The 21,041-nt window shown below is 33.2% G+C and overlaps 2 protein-coding genes, 1 long non-coding RNA gene and 1 pseudogene across 4 annotated transcripts; 1 reads left to right on the top strand and 3 right to left on the bottom strand.

Moving 5' to 3' along the window:
* Positions 1-1,311: 1,311 nt before the first annotated feature.
* On the bottom strand, positions 1,312-2,823 carry LOC146937796 (uncharacterized; annotated as a pseudogene).
* A 1,505-nt stretch (positions 2,824-4,328) lies between these two features.
* On the bottom strand, positions 4,329-6,269 carry LOC146937795 (F-box protein SKIP23-like). Its single transcript, XM_085751918.1, has 2 exons — positions 5,007-6,269; positions 4,329-4,691 (listed from the first exon to the last, which is right to left on the bottom strand). Exons 1-2 carry the CDS (start codon positions 6,119-6,121, stop codon positions 4,613-4,615), a joined length of 1,194 nt encoding a protein of 397 aa, XP_085608044.1. The 5' UTR covers positions 6,122-6,269; the 3' UTR covers positions 4,329-4,612.
* A 6,539-nt stretch (positions 6,270-12,808) lies between these two features.
* LOC146937794 (uncharacterized) lies at positions 12,809-15,607 on the top strand. Of its 2 annotated transcripts, XR_015033320.1 has the most exons (9): positions 12,809-13,099; positions 13,393-13,567; positions 13,872-14,007; positions 14,123-14,266; positions 14,351-14,467; positions 14,575-14,778; positions 14,867-14,928; positions 15,230-15,307; positions 15,420-15,607. It is a non-coding gene; the product is annotated as an uncharacterized LOC146937794 (long non-coding RNA). The 2 variants fall into 2 exon arrangements; XR_015033321.1 differs by lacking the exon at positions 14,123-14,266.
* Positions 15,608-16,208: 601 nt separating this feature from the next.
* LOC146937793 (replication protein A 70 kDa DNA-binding subunit A-like) lies at positions 16,209-18,996 on the bottom strand. Its single transcript, XM_085751917.1, has 2 exons — positions 18,708-18,996; positions 16,209-18,149 (listed from the first exon to the last, which is right to left on the bottom strand). Exons 1-2 carry the CDS (start codon positions 18,977-18,979, stop codon positions 16,499-16,501), a joined length of 1,923 nt encoding a protein of 640 aa, XP_085608043.1. The 5' UTR covers positions 18,980-18,996; the 3' UTR covers positions 16,209-16,498.
* Between the last annotated feature and the right edge of the window lie 2,045 nt (positions 18,997-21,041).

The following is a 21,041-nucleotide window of genomic DNA, read 5'->3' as shown; positions in this document are numbered from 1 at the left end:
TGAAGATCCAGATATGTTTATGAATTATATGTTGTTCCGCTGCTATGTTGTGTAGCATGATATTTATGCATGTATGATTTGTGGTTTATTCGAAGACGTAGCATCTATTTCTAGAATATGTTAGTATATTCGCGCGTTTTACCGCTTATTAGAAATAGGGTGTTACAATAGTGATGAGTATATGAAATTCTTTGAAAGAGTTAATTTTCGTGAGATATTGAAGAAATGACATCATATGTCTATTTTAATGTATTTTGTTAACTTGTTTTTTGTCAATATTAGTAAATACAAATATCGGAACAAAGTCAAGCATACATAAGAGAAACAACATGATCAAGGAATTGGAGAATATTCTTTCAACAACTCAATATGAAGATAATATCTCAAGCACTGCTCATTTGGAGAAGGGTATAGAGATAAATCAGATCTCTCTTCAAAGTCACCCCCAAGTAAAGCTTTTGAGTAACCAGAATAGAAGACTAATTGACTTTCTTTGTTTCATATACGATTGCCTTTATGAGGGGGAGACATAAATGTGTTATGCACTTTTTTTTCCTTAACCATGGTTTTATCCAATTGGGTTTTCCTGGTAAGGTTTTTAATGAGGTAGATTATCACACAAAAGGATGTTGCACTCTTTTTCCTTCACTAGAACTTTTTTCCATTGGGTTTTTCTCTAATAAGGTTTTAATGAGGCATATCCTTGATGGACATCCAAGGGGGAGTGTTATGAATATTATAAGTGGATGTCCATATAACAATTGGGTTATTGGGTTATACTAAGTGCTTGCTCCCCAAGTCATTGTATTTCTCTATAAATAGAGCTCATATGTAACCTAATTGTATACCACAAAAGAATAATAGAATCATCTCTCTTCTCTTTCTTTCTCCTTCCCCACTTCTTTCTACTTTATTCTTGTTCCTATTTCTTTAGTTTCATAACAAAATCCAAAAAGAAAGAAAAAAGTGTACTATTAAAGAAGACCCTTGTGTTCCCGTGCATAGTTCAAAAACAATGCATTGTTATATATAAGGTTCGGGGTTTAAACCTTAGACACACTATTTTATTCACTTTTATAGAAAAAAGTCCATTGTAAAATCTTTAACTTGGTGCATGAAATGCTTCTCACTATTGTGCCACGATGCGGAACAAGCAATATTGAATGTTACAACCACATGTTAGCAAAAGGTACAAATAACACTGTCTGAACGTTGTCTATTATTGAAACTATAAACCATGACAAGATTCTTGAGTCTAGTCAATTTATTCGCAAATAAAAGGAAAAACAAAGGGAAAAGATCCAAACAAAAAGTGTAGAGTAATAATAAGCATGCTAATCAACAAGAGAATAATCTATCTCGTAGTGTAGATGTCTAAAACACCAATCCAAGTATTGTTGCCTTAAGAGGTCAGTAGTGGGATCTTGATGTTGAAGAATTATTTTTGGAATTTTATTGTCTTCCCCTTTATACACTCTATATTTTCGAGATGGAAGATCAATGAAATACACAGAATTGTTTTCATAACCCCACATGCGCGGGTTGCTCAGTGCATAATACTTTTTCCTCGGAGCATAAAATAATGCAATGTCACCCAAAGTTTCTAACTTGACATAATCTATGGTTGAGAAGTCTATCTTGTACACATTAAATATTTCCCTGGACATAACATTAAGCACTAAAAGATGTCCATCACAACTAACCAACCTTACATGTGAGTAAGAAGTAGAATTTACAATAGGAGTATTCTTCAAATTTAAATTTTTATATTTGCAGATTCCAAGCTGAGTATCCCAATGTTGGCCTTGTCAGTGACAATATATATGGCATTGTGCAAAACAACAAAGTCAACAACTTTTTGTGGTGTCAAATAAGTTACCCAATCACGATTTCGAGATTGATACACATGCAGATTGTTAGAAATTCTACATAAAACCACCAAGACAAATTCCTCCGAGCCTCTTGAAAAAGCAAGCAAAACTTGGCAAGAAAAACAAGAGAAATCAACTTTAAAGGTTGAGTTATTGATTACCATCTTTTTTCTTGTAAATGGATTAATTAGTATAAATGAATTATTCATCCCTGTCAAGATCAAATATCCACTAGAAGACCCTTGATAGCCAAATCCAAATAAGTAGTTATTGACCATCTCTGAGTGATAAGCTTTTTGCTGAGGTAAGCTGATGAAAGAAAAAGATTTCATATAACAGGGAGACATTTGGATAAGTAATGGTTCTTGAGATGACATGAAATTCCTCCAATAAATTTTATGAAATTCCCGCCAATTTTTGCACACATTACCAAATTGAAAGAGGTCATCAAAATCTAGCCTTCTTGAAATAATATCAAGCAAATTCTAAGGAAGTTGACAGTTCTTTACTACCTTTTTATTCCCTTTGAATCACAACAATAGACAACGTTAGATGATTTACAAACATGAGCTTCTTTTTCTATATTTCAAAAACATATAATATTTTTGTCACAATAATCTTTAAAAAAAAAAAATCTACTAACCTGTCTTATGACCCCGTTGTTCATCATTATCATCCAATGGAATTGGAAGTTTGATTAAATATGCTTCATGTAGGCGTTGAACCCTAAGATTAAATGTTTATGCCCTTTAAGTACCTTATTCATCCTTTCTTTGAATTCATGAATTGGAAGTATGATGATTCGATGATCATCATTCATGGATGTCTTGAAATCATATATGTCTTTTATAAACTCATCATACTCTCCCATCTTACCATGAAACACAACTTTTACTTCCTCCAGAAACCCAATTCCATATTCCTTTGCCATGGAGGCGGATTTGCTTCCGGAATTATCTGCAAACAACAAATGATTTTTTTTAACAAAAAATGAATTTTTTTTATTAAATAAAAACAAAAACTAATAACTACCCTTATGAATCATTCAAAGTTTTGAAAACAAAAGTCTAATTGAATTGGAAAACTAAAAACAGAACAGAGCTAATTCAAAAGAGAATAGACATTCCTCATCAACTAGAATTGATAAAGAAGGGAAAGAAGAAAAGAGAAAATACCTAGAAGAGTAACGCAGGAATAAAAATCTTATAACGAGATTATGAATAGAGAAAAAAAATATGATGATGAGAGATTATAAAAATTGAAAACCATAGCGTTATATCTACTATATATAATGAAAATAACTCTCAGTTATTTTGGGTTGACTTTTTTTCTACCAAAAACTACCATTAATTTTGAATACAAATAATGTAACAAATAGATAATAATAAATTTAAATATTATTTGGTCAAAAAAAAAATAAATTTAAATATTAAAAAAATGTAACAAACACGATGTGAATATATATATATATATATATATATATATATATATATATATATATATGTTTAATTTTCCTTTATCATTTAAATAATGTAACAAACTAGATTAATGTATTTATACTTACTTTTTCATTATTCCAAAGATATCATTAAACAATTTTTATATAATAAAGATTGTTGTTGATGTCATTAAAAAAATATTTAGATTATATATTTTTTGTTATATTTATACTATAAAAATTGAAAAAAAAATATCATTAAAGTATAAAAAATTGATGATGTGAGTATAAAAATTGAAAACCCTAGCGTTAAATCTAGCAATATATCTATAATATCTATAATATATATAACGAAAATAACCCTTTTAGCTCTTTTGGATTGAATTTTTTTCTTTTAGAAAATGCCCTCAATTTTCAATACAAATATAACACATGTAACAAATAGATAAGAATAAATTTAAATATTAAAAAGAAAAGTAAGAAACACAATGTGAATATATATATATGGAGCGTATCCCGTGAGAACTAATATTTTTTATGAGAAACAAGGAGGGCTTGACTTCATGTGGCTTACCCACTTCATTGCATTCCAATCTTTCTCATATTGCTTTTTTATCGTGGATATGATTTACAATTGTTTTGTAAATCAAATTTTTAATTATAAGTAAATGAAGTTATTAATTATAAATGTAATTTTTAATGATGAAAAGTATATTATGCTATTGTTGAAAAAAAAAAAAACCTCAAATTAAGATGGAGAAATAGAGTATTCATGAAGAGGCATGGCAGTTAGTGCTGTCAAGGTATGACAAACAAAGAAGATACATAAAACTTTTGATTAGTTCGAACTCGATTCGATTCAAGTTCATGAACAACCCTATTCGACTCGTTGGCCCGAGTCACATATATAATTCAACGGTCAATATTTTTTTTTTTAATTCTTTCACATAATTGATTTTTAAAAACTATCAATTATGTGAAAGAATTAAAAAAAAAATTGACAAAGCTAGTAATGATCAAAAGGCAAAAACCATATATACGATTACTAACATGGTAAGAACAATTTAGAAAACCAATGCACATGATTCCCTTCAAATGATGTTACAATAAAAAGAAAAAAGAAAGGAAATAAAACCAAGTAAGATTCATTGAGAAAAATCACAGAAATAAATAGTGAGAACCAATATCAATAATCAATTAAAAACTATAATTCTTTTCAATATATCAAATATGGGCTAGGTCAAGTATGAGCTAGGTCTTATGCATAATAACAATTTTGATATCATCGATCGTGGCCATATTGTCATATTGAGTTTGCATATTGCCATATTTTGCGAATGAACCCAATATTGTGTCTCGCGTTCCATTTCTTTCTCCCACTTCTGTATAAATTGACAAAGCTTTCTGTTAGGAACTAAATGAGAAAATTAAAATCCTAATAATTAATTTTAGGGAAAAATTATACAAGTAAACTGATAAATTAAGTTAATAAGCACATGATTTATGGACAACAAAGAAAACTTTGAAATAGATAAAAATAGAAGATGAACTAAAATAATAACCTTATTCTAAGTAAACAAGAAACAAAGAGGACTGATCAAGTCAAGTATAAGTTGGTTTTCATTGTTGAAACTAAGAACAATAATGCAGTATCAATCACTATCACATTAAAAATCTATCAATGTAAAATAACGTACTTTTTTATTGCAGCCGCGATCCACTTTGGAGGAGGCCATAAGAATAAGTTAAAATAATCTGGATAATCAGACAAAGGTGAAATCCGACCTTGATCCAAATGAAAAACACTCATATCATCTGCACAAAAGATGACACAATTCCCATTCTCTACACCCAAATCCGAAGCAGAAGCAGAAAACGAACAACCTTCCCCAAAAAACAAAACCCTATCCCCTAAATTAGACAATTTGACCCAATTCTTTTGCTTCTCATCGAGCCTAAACACATCGATCCTTACATCACCACTACTACCATCACCTTCATATCTATCCACAAGCAACAATTGACACTTACTTTCAACCAACAATTTAATATCGCCGCCGAAACAAGGTTCAGCCACCAAATGAACAGTCAAATCTGATTCGATCATCACAGTCCGACCGGTTCTATCTATTACACAAGGCCTCCCTTTAAAATTGCAAATATCTCCATGCGATTTTTCCACATTAGGGACATCGGGGATATTCATCCAATGATCATCCCTGCAATGGAAAATCATCGGCTCACCAGAATACTCGCATGTGACAATAGCTAGAGGTTGTTCCCCGACACCGAGGACCTTTCTAGGATAGACATAGCCCCCAGGATCACTGTCGTGGATGTAGAACACGTGTCCGAGATCGATGATGGAGAGTTTGTTTAAGTCGAGGGCCAAATTCAAATGTATTTGAAAATAAAAAGGTAATGTGTAGAAAATGTCTCTAGGGTCCCAGAGATGAGTTTTGCCGTTTAATTTTGGACCGACTCTGATCAACCAAGGGATTGGGGTCGTAGGTGATTTAATGAGAAAGATGTTGTGTTTTATGAGGCAGCTAATTTCAATGTTTGAGAATTCTGGAAGCTTCACTGGTAAATGGTTTTGATGGTAGTCATGGCTTGAAGAAGAGCGCCACGAGGAACAAACCGAACGAAAGCAAAGGCGATAGAGTTCACTGTCTAGTCTTTCGGATATTAGATGAAGAATTTCTTTTGGAAGTTGAGACCAATCTGGTTTTCTAACCTTTTTCTTTATTTTTAGCTTGTGGAGAATAGAAACAAGAACATGAAGGAAGGAATTTGAGACCAATCTAACCATGGATGTTGCCAGGTTTAGAGTGTTATGCAAGAAAAGAATGGATGAACATAAAATAATGTTGATAATATGGTTTTGGTTGGGTGGGAGAAATTGAAATTTTATAGACAAAAATTGGAATGTGAAATTGTGAACATGGGTAGTGAGAGAATGATCAACTGTGCTTTTTGAATTTTTGACGTTGCTGGTTGCATTACATCCTGATGACAAAGTTAATGGTCATGGGGACATCATGTTTCATTTTCTTGTTTGAAAATTTGGGTCAACAAGCTAGGTTTAGCTTTATTCCATACTACAAGCTAGGTTTTCATTGAAATAGCAATATGTAAACATCGGTGTAAAATTATACCTTTTCTTGCTTGGCCATTTTTGGAAAGATATGGAAAATTGGCACTAGACCAGTGATTTCTGATCGAATAAACATCTAATGTTCGACTGTCATTATAGCATTCCGTTATTGACTAAAGCAGATGAACAATTTTTTGAGGACTTGAGAATCAAAATGATTTACTAAATAGACATTTAGGGCGTGTTTGTAATTTTAGTATGTTAATTCAAAGACTATAATGACAACCCCTCACATATTTTGAGACTAAAATGATTGTTAAGTCTTTCAAATTCATGAATTAGAATATTTTTACTCTCACCAACAATGGATAGGTCCAAGTCCTATAAAAAAAACAATGGATAGGTCCAAGTGGTGATAAGTTTGAGTTTCTTACCAAATGGCTAAGAGTAATATTTATGACATGTGCTTATAAAGAAAAAATTCCGTTGAGAAGGAAGAATATATTGTGTGTCCAACACGATAGATATCCCGTTAAAAACGGTGAAAACTTCATACCTATAACATGATAAAAAAAAAAAAAAAGGAAATGCTAACCGGTGAACCTGGGGCATTGGTTAAAGATGTTAAAAAAGGAAATTATATAGTAGTTATTGCATTGAAAACTATGTAATTAATACTAAAAATGTCAAAAATGTTTCCTTTTATGGTAATAATTACCTTTTTTGACATCCTTAACCATTGTCCCGGGACACCGGTTAGCATGACCCAAAATTTATGTTATAGAACTTATTTAGTGATATTTGATTGAAATTATTGTATTTTTTCCCCAAAAATTGAGCTTTAGTATTTTGAATTTTGTTCTCACTGAGAATTTATTATTTAAGTACGAATCTTCATTCTTAACTTTAAAAATTTCATCATACGATGTAAACTTGAATGCATAAAAATGAACAATTGAATCATCAACTGACTTCATGGTGATCATATTCTTAAAAAATAGTATGTATTAATGACAAGTTTGTTTGAATTCATTATTCTTCTTAGAAATTTAGGTATTTCTTATCTCGTAACACATTCTTTCAACAAACATAAATTGATATTTTGCAACTTTTTTGCTCCACACAGTGCATTGAATTTTGCTCCCTTCTAATATCATGAACAACAAAAATTGTTGTATACTCTTTCAATCATAAAAATCATATCAAATAAATCAATTTGGTCTTGATCCTTGAAATTTTGAATTCTCCACATTCTAATGATCCTAATCTAAAAACACGATAATATAATGACAACCCCTCACATATTTAGAGACTTCTTTTTTGTGGTGGCCGGGATTCGAACCCCGAACCTTGCATATATTATACATTGTCCACACCAGCTGAGCTAAGCTCACGAGGACAACCCCTCACATATTTAGAGACTAAAATGATTGTTAAGTTTTTCAAATTTGTGAATTAGAATATTTTTACTCTCACCAACAATGAATATATCCAGGTCCTTTAAGGGCAAATATCTATGATTTGTGCTTAAAAAGAAAAAATTCAGTTTAGAAAGAAGAATATATATTGTGTTCAACAGATTCTCTCTAATAGATATTAATCACCCTTAAAAAGCGGTGAAAATTTCATACTGATAACATGGTAACAAAATTAAATTATTGATATTTGATTGAAATATTGTGTTTTTTTCCCAAAAAAATAGAGCGTGAGTATTTTGAATTTTTTTCTTCTCATTGGGAATTTATAATTTAATTAGTACTCCCTTAGTTTTTATTTAACCGTAGTCTGACAAGTTGGAGAATGAAAATTGTATAGGCTAATCACACAAACAATTGCTTATTCATTGAATTATATATCACCAAATAACTCCAAGTAGTACAATCCATAAAAAAAGAAGAAGAAAAAAAACTCTTAAGTAGTACAAACTTTTTCTTCAAAAAAAAAAAAAAAAAAAAAGTAGTACAAACTTTAGAATACCATACATTTACTCCAATATATTCAATATTATACGCAATTGAATTACATAAATGTCTGTGCATATACCAAACAACATATAGAGTGGAATGGCAGCATAAGAGGGTAGGGGTTGGGTTGGAGCCAACAATGAATAGAGTGCATACTGATCACATAGTAGCGTCTGATCTTGGTCAGTCCTAGCTTCGTGTGATAAGGCACAAGAAGGTCATAACAACAAAACAGCAAAAGAATGACATCATGATATAGTACGTTTTTAAACAATATGGCTACTTTGGAGGCATTAATAATTTAGATCATGTGACTTCCTTTTGCAAAGTAACATTCATAACTTTTGTAGTCTCATTCACAAAAAAAAATGTTGAAGTGAGAAGTTGTTAATATTGGTAAAACATGCTTTATAATGATTTTTTTGGACGTGGTTTTACATAATAAAAAAACTAAAAAAAATTGAGTCATGTATATTAATCAACCTCAAGAAGATCACTAAAAAAATTGATCATGTATATTATGAGTTGGTGCATTAACATAAAAGTTATGCTTGATGTTGATTCTTAAGAGTTACAACAATCACTATGAAGATGGCAGTTTCATGCTGCAGAAGAAAAGAAGACCGAATTAAAATCATTTAAAAGCCATAGAAAAGAGGTCTGAGTTGCACAACATGCTAGCAAGAGTGAAGATAGCAGAAGAATTAGGATTGCAACCTATACAAGATTCAATTTGGTTCCAAAGTCGTTGAGTCTATTTTGGAGAGAGACTTTGATGTTCTTAAGAGTGTGTTTGAACCAAAGTCATGCATACGAATTTTTAAAAAGTGTATATTATAGTACTTACCTATCACTATTGTGGAGTACAGCTGCATCTACAATTTAACAGGCAGTGAACAGAGATATCAAATTCAATAATCTGAACATAGAGAATCACATATTATTGGAGAGGAAGGTGGGGAATGGTATGTGTACCTTTTTATGGAACGATGTTTGGTTGCCAAATTTGAAGGCCCTTTGTGAGAGTTTCCCTCGTCTTTTTTCTTTATCAATAAAGAAAGAGATGAAGGTGGGGGAAGTGTGGAATGGTAATCCGGAAGGGGGGGAGTGGAGGCTCGAATGGCGTAGAAGTTTATTTTAGTGGGAGATGGACCTAGTTCATAGTCTTAAGATTGGTCTTCTTGGGGTGGAGGAGGGGGATGGGGTTGATTGGTGGAAATGGAAGCTAGAGGAGGGAGGGGTTTTTTCGGTAAATTCTTGCTATTTCTTATTGGAAAACTTGTTTTTGTTAGATGGGGGAGTTAGTGTGGAGGAGGAGAGGGTTTTCCGGTATCTTTGGAAGAGCCCGGCACTGTCCAAAGTTTTGGCTTTCTCTTGAACTTTACTACTTGGCAGTATCCCAACTAAGGATTTGGCGAAAAGACATTTCTTGGATGTTGAAGCATCAAGAAGGTGCGTTTTTTCAAACATATATGGGGAAACATCGGTTCATTTATTTTTGCATTGTGATGTGATTGCAAAGGTGTGGCTTAAGGTGATGAATTGGCTTAAGCGTCAACGATTTGGGTTGTTTGGAAAACAAGAAATGAGTGGTGCATTTTTTAGGCCAAAGGGCATCCCGAAGAAGTCATAGTGCCCATTAAATGTTTGAAAACTAGTTTTTGGAATGTCTTCTTATGCCAATCGTATTTGATGGTAACCGGACTGCAAGTCAATTTTAGAGAAGATGTGGGTGAAGGATGTCCGGAAACTACTTGAAGTGAGAGATCAAATTGTTCATAGTTAGTTTCGGATGGTTGTGTTTCAGAGTGAAGGAGAGAAGGAGATGGTCTAGGTTAGGGATGTCAATGGGTACCCATGGGTACGGATAGTATGATACCCGTCCCCGCCCCGTTGGATAAATATGATACCCGTACCCGCCCCATACCCTCGTGGGTACCCACTATGCGGGTACCCGCGGATATTGAGGTATCCATGGGTATTCATGGGTACCCATGGATTTTTGAATTTATTTATTTTTTTGGTACAAATAATAACTTTTATTAATTACCTACCAAAAACTTCAACTTTTAAACATCCATACATAATCCATTCAAAATTTCATAAATCATACATAATCCATAGAAAATTTATGATTCTTATATAATCGATATAATATGTTTTATGATGTGAATGAAGTGAAAATGGTGAACTTAATAAGATGAATTAAAAGAATTAAAAATAAAAATAGGTTATTAATGAGAAATCTTAGGTGGGCGGTAAAATTTCCTTCAATAAGGTAACAACTTTAAGTAATAACATAAGATATATAAAGATAATTTAGTAATTTACTTAACTCATTACCGGGTATGGGTACCCGTGGGTATGGATACAATCAAATCCATGTCCATATCCATATAATAATGGGTAGTCAAATACCCGTTATTATACCCGTGAATACCCGTTTAGCTACCCGCCCCATGCCCGTGACGGATTTTACCCACGGGTACCCGTGGGCATGGGTATTTTTGCCACCCCTAGTCTAGGTGGGTCAATTGAGATTTATTAGATGCAGACAATTTAGATTTATTTAGTTTTGCTAAAGCAATTGTTTGTGATATTGATAATGGGTGTAAAATTGCGAGTTCATTATGAATTTCAGGACGCAAACCAGAGATGAAGCAATCAAGAATGGAATGGGAGGGCAGGCCAATGACCCTATTACAAAGAGAATTCTGCTCTTTACCCAAACGGTTTTGCTCGTTCCCAAAGTAAATTAGTCCATATTACCCCTACGTGAGTTAACTCACGCTAGTGTTAAGTTTGCTTGAGTTAACTCACGCTGTGTTACTTAACTCATGCTAGTGTTAAATTTGCGTAAGTTAACTCACGCTACGTGACTTAAGTCACGTTGCTGAAAAATCACTTTGAATCCCAGCGTGAGTTAACTCACGCTGATTTTCTGTCATGCAAAAGCTTCAATATCATGTGGTGGCCTCTGTCATGTTTTACTTCAATATTAGACAAAAGTTGCCGTCATTGTCAAAGTGCCATCATTGCTTCAATATAACCATACATGATACATCATTCAATGTTTCAATATTATGACAAAAGCTGCTTGTATACGTACGTGCCATCAATGTTTCAATATTATGACAATGTGGTGGCCTCTATGATTTATATACGTGTCACAAAAAGAACTTAAGAATTGAATTGGTTAGTCAGCCAAGAACTCACGTGATACAAATTATTTGTCATGCAATTGTCTCCAATCCCCACAACTAATTACAGTAAAGTAAATAGGCTCTTCTCCCACTTTTGAAATTTGAAACTAGCGTGAGTTAACTCAGCGTAGGTTAACTCACGCAGGGGCAATATTGACATTTACTTTGGAAACGAGCAAAACCGTTTGTGTAAAAAGCAGAATTCTTACAAAGACGTTCCAAATCACGTTGGTAATCAGAAACAATAGTAGTTGTTTGCTGCAATTTGAACAGTGTCTGTCGATGGTTCTCATAAGCATATGGACTGAAACTAAGTTCCCAAAGCATGGATTTGTTAATCCGGTCTAACAACTATTTTGGGTAAGCAAATACTTCGGTCTTTGTATGTATAAGTATTGTCATTATAGTCCTTGAATGTATCGTATCAATCAATATACTACAAATACATGTCTAGGTGTCTCTTTTATTTGTAATTTTATGGACTAAATTGACTAAAGAAAAGCCCAAGTGACTCATTTGTTTACTATTTTGATACATTAAGGCTTTGTTTGCGAGTTGGGTTTTGGAGGGGAGGGGAGGGAAAGGAAAGGCTTATGGAGAGGTAAACCCTTGTTTGGGAGTTTTAAAAAAACAAGGGAAAGGTTTTGGGGGGTTTTGAAGGGCTTCATTTGTCCAATTTTAAAGTTCCCCCAAATTAGGGGGTTTTTGGGGGTTAAACATACAAATTGACAATTTTTTCCTCTTAATAATTCAAAATTCCAATTATATTTTACAAGATAAATTACAAAGTATAACATAATGTATTGATTTTAAGAGAAAAAATTGTAAAATAGTAAAATTATCACATAAGCCCTCCATCTCCTTTCCTTGTTGGTTTCTTTAACTCCCAAACAAGGGGAAGGTTTTCCCTCCTTTCTCCCTTCCCTCCCTTTCCTTCCCTTCCCCTCCTTAGCCTTTCCTTTCCTTCCCCTCAAAACTCGCAAACAAAACCTAAGGGAAAATAACAACAACATCTTTATCTTTATCTTTATATTAGACCTTTTCACCTCATTGTTTAGGCAACATTAGACACATCAAATTTGTAATCAGCCAATTTTTTAATCAATGAATCACTAACAAGCTTTTGTTCCATAACAAACCAATAAGATTCCTCCATTTGAAATTTGGGCGGCAAACATGTAAACAAAATTTAAAAAACAGGCTTCAAGGTTTAAATTGGGCTTCAACGCACTTCCTCTTTCAGCATATGTTTCAGAGATTTGGAAAAGCAAAAAACTCTTTCCTCCTTAACTCATGAAATTTTTTGGAAATTAACTGTCCAGCATTAATTCCTCCGCGCCAAGATTTCCCTCACCCCAACCCAAAACATGGTTTAACCCATTTGCTTTCTGAACCTATAATCACACATAAATTGCGAAACTTCAACATGTATTTCTTCTCCCAATTTTTTTTGTTTTCCTTGACTGAGTCTACAAATCTGCATTGGAGGGAGAATTTAGGGGGAAAACTCTTGAAATCTGGGCAAGGTAACCTCTAATTTTTTGTATCAAACTATGAACTACTGATTGAAAAATACATAGTATTATGTTTAAACAATTTAGTTTTTATTATGAAGCACGGATACGGACACAGACACTGACACGCCTCGAGAAAATCACATAATTCAGTGTAATTATAGGTGACGGTGTCGTGTCGGTGTCGAACACGACACGTGTCTGACACCAGGACACGGCTAATTTAAGGAGCGTTCGTACTTCATATGTTTAAGTTTATTTATTTTGTACAAAAGTTAATATTATCATTTTGTTCTTTGAATTAGGGACTAGGATCCATGCTTATGTTAAGAAAATTCTGATCCATAAGTTCCAAAATGATGTGAAGGAGGAGAGGGTATTTGCAGTGTCAATGGTTCTTGCGGTGTCAACGGCAACTCCTAGGTTCCTCTGTCAATGCTGCTGTTGCAATCCAGTTAGCTAAACTGAAGACCTTCCAAGGTTTGTTATTTTGACTCACCTTTAACTTTTCACTTTACTGCATTATGTCTTGTAAACTTCAGAGATAATATAAAATGCTAAATGTGTTTTTATTTGTTTTTCAATTTTATCTTAAGTGGTTGATTTCGAATTTGTAGACAAAATCCAAATACAAGATCTTTTTCGATCCTAACTGTGATGAGGCTATCAGCTTAAGAAACATGTTACAAAACACTTGGTCACTGTTTTTTTTATTTTTTATGAGAGTTTAACATAGTTTAAGTTAATTACTGTATTGGTTAACACTGTTTTTGACATGGTTTAGGATGACTGACATCACTCGACCACCGACAGTTATGTCTTTGTCCCAACTTCCTTCTGAACCAACTGTTGATCCTCTTCAAGAGTTTTTGTATGCGACTCAAAGACGGACAATTCAGGGGCTGAAAGACTGACCACAGGTTGAACATTTTAAATTATACACGTTAAAATTGTTTTTTTTAATGAAAATTAAGTCAATATCAAGTATCAACAGTTATCCAATCCGAATGTTCTCTGCATTTATTTATACTTCAGGATGGTCTTTATGTGGTGCTGGGTACTGTGAAACACATTGTGAATCCTGAAAATTGGTGGTACACAGCTTGTGTGTGCGACAAGTCTGTCTACCCTGATTCCAAGATGTTTTTCTGTGAAAAATGCAATAGGCATGTAACAAAGGTTGAAGAATATTTTCATCTTACATTATTTTCCAACAAACCAATGATTATTATTAACTTTCTTATTATTGCTATTTCACTATAGGTTTTCTATTAACGTTAGAGTGATGGATTATCGTGATTCTGCCACATTTGTATTGTTTGATCGTGAGGCAAGCAAAGCATGTTCAACAAGAGTTGTGCAGATATTTCGGATGCTAATGTAAGCTTGATCTGAGTCAAATACTTTTCAACAAATTGTTTAACTAGCCTTCTGTAATTGGATACTAATACTGTGTTTTGTTGCATTTTTCAAATGTAAATAAATAGAGATCTGCTGAGGGGCAACTCCCCGATGAAATCAATGCTTTGGTTAACTGCACATAGCTTTTTAAGGTTGAAAGTAAGGCTACTTTCAGTCCTAAGTTTGAGCAATCCTTTAGGGCGAGGATGGTGTGCACTGACGGTATAATTATCAACCAGTTTAAGGCTAAGTGGACCAATGAAGAGGCAATTTTCAGTAAGAATTCAAATGTAAGTCCAGTTAAAACATAAGGTTTGTCGTATATCAGAACAAGGTTACAGTTAATAGTGGCTTACAATTAAAATTTAACTTGTGTAGGATATGGCATCTCTAAGTACATTAGTTGAAAAGGGTAAGGACTCAAAGTCTGATATACACAGGTGAACATTTAAGTATTTTTCCTCTTTATATTTATCTGCAGTTTGTGAAACTGATGATGCTGCTACTGATTTTCAAAGTCGGATATACAACTTTTGTCTAAAGAAATTGATATTCTAAGTGAAAGCCTTATATTTGGTTCTGACTTATAACATCATGTCAAATTTTTAAACCAGATTTTTTTTAGATGATTGTTGTTTTAATCCAGGTTTCATTTATGGGGGTTGTAAAATGGACACATGTGAAAATACTTATGGTACTGCTACTGATTTTCTGTGTCTGATATATAACCTTTATTCTTAGGAAATTGATACTCTAAGTGGTAGCCTTTCACAAGGAAAAGAGAAGATTATTAAGGGAACAACAGTTACAATTTCTCAGGTTCACAATTTTGATGATCTAAAATCTCAAACTTTGATTCTGATCACAATCACAGTTAATTCAACCTCATGATGTTATTGTTAATAATATAAAGTACCAACTTATTTTTCAGGATCAGAGTGTTCTCTGCGGCTGTTGTGAATCTAGATGAAGATGAAATCCCAGTTGAAGGAAAGGGAAAGGGTGTTATGGCTGAAGTTGAAAGCAAGGAAGGGGCGTAATGGCTGAAGTTGAATGTTTAGGTTTAATGAATTATTATTAGGTTTTTATTTGTTAATTAATTGTAACTCATAGAACATGTGGCAGATGTGGATTTTGAGTTATCTTTAATGAATAAGTTTTTATTTGTTAATTAACATATACATAATATTGTTACTTCAAAAAAAAAATATAATATTGTTCTAAAAAATATAATATGTATAAAATATAATTAATTAATTATACATTACATGGTCAAATGTTATTCAACTTACATACGTTCCTAACAAAATAAAAAATAAACAAGCATACATATGTTAAAATTGGAAGGTAACGTGTCATCAATTTTTAACAAATTTAAAAGTCAACTGAACATTGGTTAATTAATTGGAAGTATTAAACAATAAGGTAATTTTGTCCCACTTAAACACAAAAAATGGGTTCACAATCATACTTGAACTACACCATCACATTCACCATATCACCTGAGCAATACACATATGAACCAAACCTTGAGTACCATTAAAAGTCAACTGAACATTGGTTAATTAATTGGAAGTATTAAACAATAAGGTAATTTTGTCCCACTTAAACACAAAAAATGGGTTCACAATCATACTTGAACTACACCATCACATTCACCATATCACCTGAGCAATACACATATGAACCAAACCTTGAGTACCAAAATCGCAAAGCATCATTAGAAAAGTTATCAATCGAATTTGCTTAAAGAACAAAATATTAAACAATGCAAATGATGTCTACTTTTCATGATACTTTATAGCCTATATTTTTATGCTTCCCACGTTTTTCACATATAAACAAACACTCCTAAACAAAAGTTTTTTGCTTGCCACATATAAACCAAAAGGGCAATACTACTAGTACTATACAACACTTTCTTCGTGACATGTAGCCTGAACAAATATCGTGACAATAGAATATCTCTTGGGAAAGAAACTAAAGTCAAGTCATGGCAAAAATATCAAATCAAACTTCATCTTGTGGTGGAACTTCTTCTTCTGCTTGCTCTGCCTCCAGATTCTGTGCAACTTCTTCAGCTTGTTCTACCTCAATATCAACCTGTGCATTTTCTTCTGCCTCAAGATTTTCTGCAACAACTTGTGCTTGAATTGCCCCAACTTCATGTGCAATCTGTGCTATGGGTGCTTCCAAGTTCACATCCTCATTATCCTTTTCATCTTGAGCAAGTTGACCAGCTACTAACCCATCATGCATTCCTCGCCCTTTTTCATAAACACCCTCATATGGAACTGCATTTAGGCCGGCATTGAAACCAGCACGATAAGAATCAATGTCACCATTCACATACACTTTATTAGAGATAGCAGCCCCTTGTGCAACATGGACTTCTTGTGCTTGAATTGCCCCAACTTCATGTGCAATCTGTGCTATGGGTGCTTCCAAGTTCACATCCTCATTATCCTCTTGATCTTGAGCAAGTTGACCAGCTACTAACCCATCATGCATTCCTCGCCCTTTTTCATAAACACCCTCATATGGAACTGCATTTAGGCCGGCATTGAAACCAGCACGATAAGAATCAATGTCACCATTCACATACACTTTATTAGAGATAGCAGCCCCTTGTGCAACACGGGGAAGAACTTCATCACCTAAGTTCATCCAGTCTGGCTTGTCTGTGCTCCCCAAACCTTCATCTTTGATTTGAGATACAGTTTTGCGTAGCTCATTCTTTGGTCCTCCATAAGAAATGTCTTTAGAAATGGACGAAGAAGCAGAATCTTTCCCGTCTTGATCAAACCAGAGCCTTAAGCTCTGAGCCTCAGGGAAATCTGGATTTACAAAAAGCCGTGTAGAAGGAATAGTGTTTATAGACTTTCCACGGAATTCATTAACCTTCCCAGCCTTTACTGCCAAAACGGGAAAACCCCCAGCATCCACAATATCTTTCAGCTCTTGTCCTTCCCTGTTGCATAGCTCACCCCAAAGTGTTAGCTCAACACTCCTGCCAGAATTGTCCTTTAGATTCAAAATCCTTTTACTCATTTCCAATGCATTTTCCCTTGACATAAGAACTGAAGAATTCACAGATGTAACAACCCCAATAACATCAACGATAGTGTTACTCTCTACATTCTCAATGTCACTGATAGACCTGAAGGAGAATTTATGCATAGGTATAGAACCATCCTCATCTGGGCAAAGCTCAACAGTTGAATTTGAATTCAGTATGATTTCCCAATCAATCTTCAAATGTTTCAAATCTTTTGAGGCAGGTTTCAAATATTTTAAGGCAGGTATCAAGCCACCTTTCGATATCAAGTAAACTTTACCAACCTCGATCCCTTCATAGAAAGTGTCAATTACATCATTTAAGCAAGTTACCTGTATTTCACCTCCATCAGAATCAAGAACATCAAACGAGAAGGCCTTTGCATATCCTTCAGGACTGTTATAGTGGCGAAAATGCCCTTTTGAAGTAACCCTTGCCTTGATGGCCCACCTACCCTTATAGGGATGTAAAGCAGCTATAGGTATTACACTTGTTGTTTCTTCATTTTCTACAGTTGGTAATTCTGAATCCACAAATGACTTTGGATTCCCAATGATTTGAGAATCAAGAACAATGGTTTCCATGTTATGCACTATAATAATCCTGTACAAGGAAAAACAAACTCAGAAGCACATAAATCTTTTGACTCTTCAACATCCACATGCTAAGAACTCGGATTCTATCAATTATTATGCTTCATTTCCCAATTTTCACACTAAAACTCAAGTATCATTATAGTGCATAACCAAAATTAAGTTTTAACTTCACACTAAAACTTAGGTTTTAATTTCTTGTAATCTGTGTTATTATCAAGATTCAACAGTAAAAGAAAGATTACATCATGGATTACAAAAATTTAAAACTTATGTAAAATAATTATCAAAAGGACAATAATAAAGTTTTAGGTTTAAAATTGGAATGACACAAAACTTAAATGCATATAAAATTCAAATCGCAACAATCATAATAAACTATGACAAGAAAAGAAGATTAAAAATTACAACATTTACAAGAAGTAAAGAATTACAACACTTAGAATGAAAACTGAATCAACTATCACATTTCATCATCATTCTCACACGAATTTTTACAAATGAAACAAAATTGAAATAGAAACAATCATAATAAGAGTATAATCAATTAATGGCGGAAAGTACGTACTTTTTAGTCACGATAGTAGGGCAGACGTAATCGAGAAGCTGAACGATGGAACCTTCCTTAACTCGTCCGGTTCCGACTCCGTCGTTGAGTTGAGCAGCGATTGTGGCGGGGTGAGAATAAACTCCGTCGGAAAGTTTCAGATGATATTTTCGCAGCAGAGAGTCGTCGCTGCTTACGAGTAATGTAACGCCGACAACTTGAACCAATGGTTTTGCATCAACGTCGCCGTTGATTATCGCCGGAATAGCGTTCTCCGTCAGCTTAACAGACATGGTGGTTGTTACAATTGTTTGTGTATGAAAGAAATTTAATACAGTTAATGGAAAGAGAAATTGTATATATAGCAAATATATATTGTTTAAAAACAAAATATATATATATATATATATATATATATATATATATATATATATTAAAATCATGGTGTGGATGGGATGGGTTGGGTCGATCCGGAAAACCCGGTCAAAACCACCCAAAAAACTTTTTTAGAGGGTTTAATCGGTTATCGGATGGGTATGGTTTTGAAAAATGAAATATCCATAAAAAATAACGTGTTTCAGGTAAAACGACGCTCAAACTCTATAAACTAACTTATGCAATAATATAAGCAGGGTCGTAATTAAATTTCATTAAAAAAATCAGAAGAACTTCTAAATATGAAACGAAATAAAAAAATTAAGTGAAAGAGAGGTGAAATTTACCTAACGGTGTGTTAGCCCATATTTTTATCCTATGTTATTCGACAGGTAAAAAGAGGTTTGAGGCTATAAAATTCTTTTAAGTCTATGACTGAAGTTGCTGAGTTCGACAGATGCTGAGAAGGTATTTGACAGAAGCCACAATTCGACAAAGCATTGGAAGTTTTCAACAAAAAGGTGAAAACTAACAAGCAGTTAATTCAGCAAAGAAGGTGGTTTCAAGTGTCCAAACACGTGGAAGAAATGCAGTTTTTAACGGTTTAGGTTCTGCAGTTATTTTCTAATATATTTATATATAGTAGTTTTTCATAAGAAATAAGAGTCGCAAATCACTTATAGAATTCTAGCACTCAAAATACTAGCGTCTAGACAAAAGAGTCATACAGAATGTATGTAATCTGATTTGTCGAACCACCTTTACATTAATGCAATGCAATTTACCTTTTCTTTATGTGTTTTAAACTTTTAAGTCTTTTACTTGCATTTCCTTTACTTTTCTATGTCGAAAGACATTTATTTTCATACATAACTTCATCTTGTTCATAAAGCAACCTATGAAAATGATGAACATTCATATATTTTATGGAAAAAGATTGCACAACATGTTCTAGGATTTCTAGTTTGATCATGCTTGTAATAACCAAACCTAGTCTTGTTGTTTACCCAAAAACCCACGTAAACACGGTGTCGTTTGAATTTGTCACTCCTCCATTGTGGGAAAGGGGAAAACGGATGATTTATGCGAAAAAGAAATTATAGTTGTGATTCTTTTAATGAAATAACTTTCGAAATTGATTGATTAAGTGATTATATAAATTGGGGGTGATTTGACAGCATCAAATTTATGTCCAAAAAGAAAAATTAGAGTCTAGAAAAAAAACTCAAATGTGTACCGAAGAAAAAAAAGGAAGTAACATATATATTTTTTTATTTAATTGAGGTGTGAGTATTAGACTTAATTATTTGTTTTGAGGCACATAGCTTTTGGAGGCCTGACTTAGTTGAGCTGCTTGCGCACCCTCAAGGTCGGGCCTGAATATGAGTTGTCATAATCGTTAATTTTAATGAGTATGAAAACTTATTTAAAAAAACTAATTAATATGAAAACTCATCATTGGATTGGATGCATGTGTATAAATAAATGTAGATCATATTAATTAAACTCAACATAATTCTATGAGATGACCGCTTAGTTTTTCTGAAGTCTATTTTGTGTTCTATGCCGATCTACTTCCTTTCATTCATCTAAGCTCTTGCAGGTATCATTGTTATCATTACTTCCCTTGAATGTATTTTTAACTTTTTTTTTTGGTCTTGCTAACAAATTAGGGCACTTGTTAAGGATTTAAAAAAGGAAATAATTGATAAATTTTATGTTGAAAAAGTTACTTTTTAATGTTTCAATGTGTTGAATATACAACTTACAATATAAACCTTCCACTTTAAACTTCTTATCAAGTGCTATGAGAGCACTTGTTAGCATTTCCCAAATAATAGTAATAATAATGAAATACTATTAATTAAATTATAAAAACAAGTTTGAGGTCAAAAGCAGCTAACATGCTTGGAGCTCCCTTGAGTGAGGAAGAAGTAGAGATGTAGAATCAAATTGTAAGGAAAATAAAATAATCAAGTA

Source organism: Medicago sativa, chromosome 3 (genome assembly GCF_051527215.1).
Source record: "Medicago sativa cultivar Bolivia chromosome 3, Bolivia_mono, whole genome shotgun sequence".
Taxonomy (NCBI): Eukaryota; Viridiplantae; Streptophyta; class Magnoliopsida; order Fabales; family Fabaceae; genus Medicago; species Medicago sativa.
Note: the sequence above shows the minus strand (reverse complement) of the source record. Positions and strands in the feature narration are given on the sequence as shown.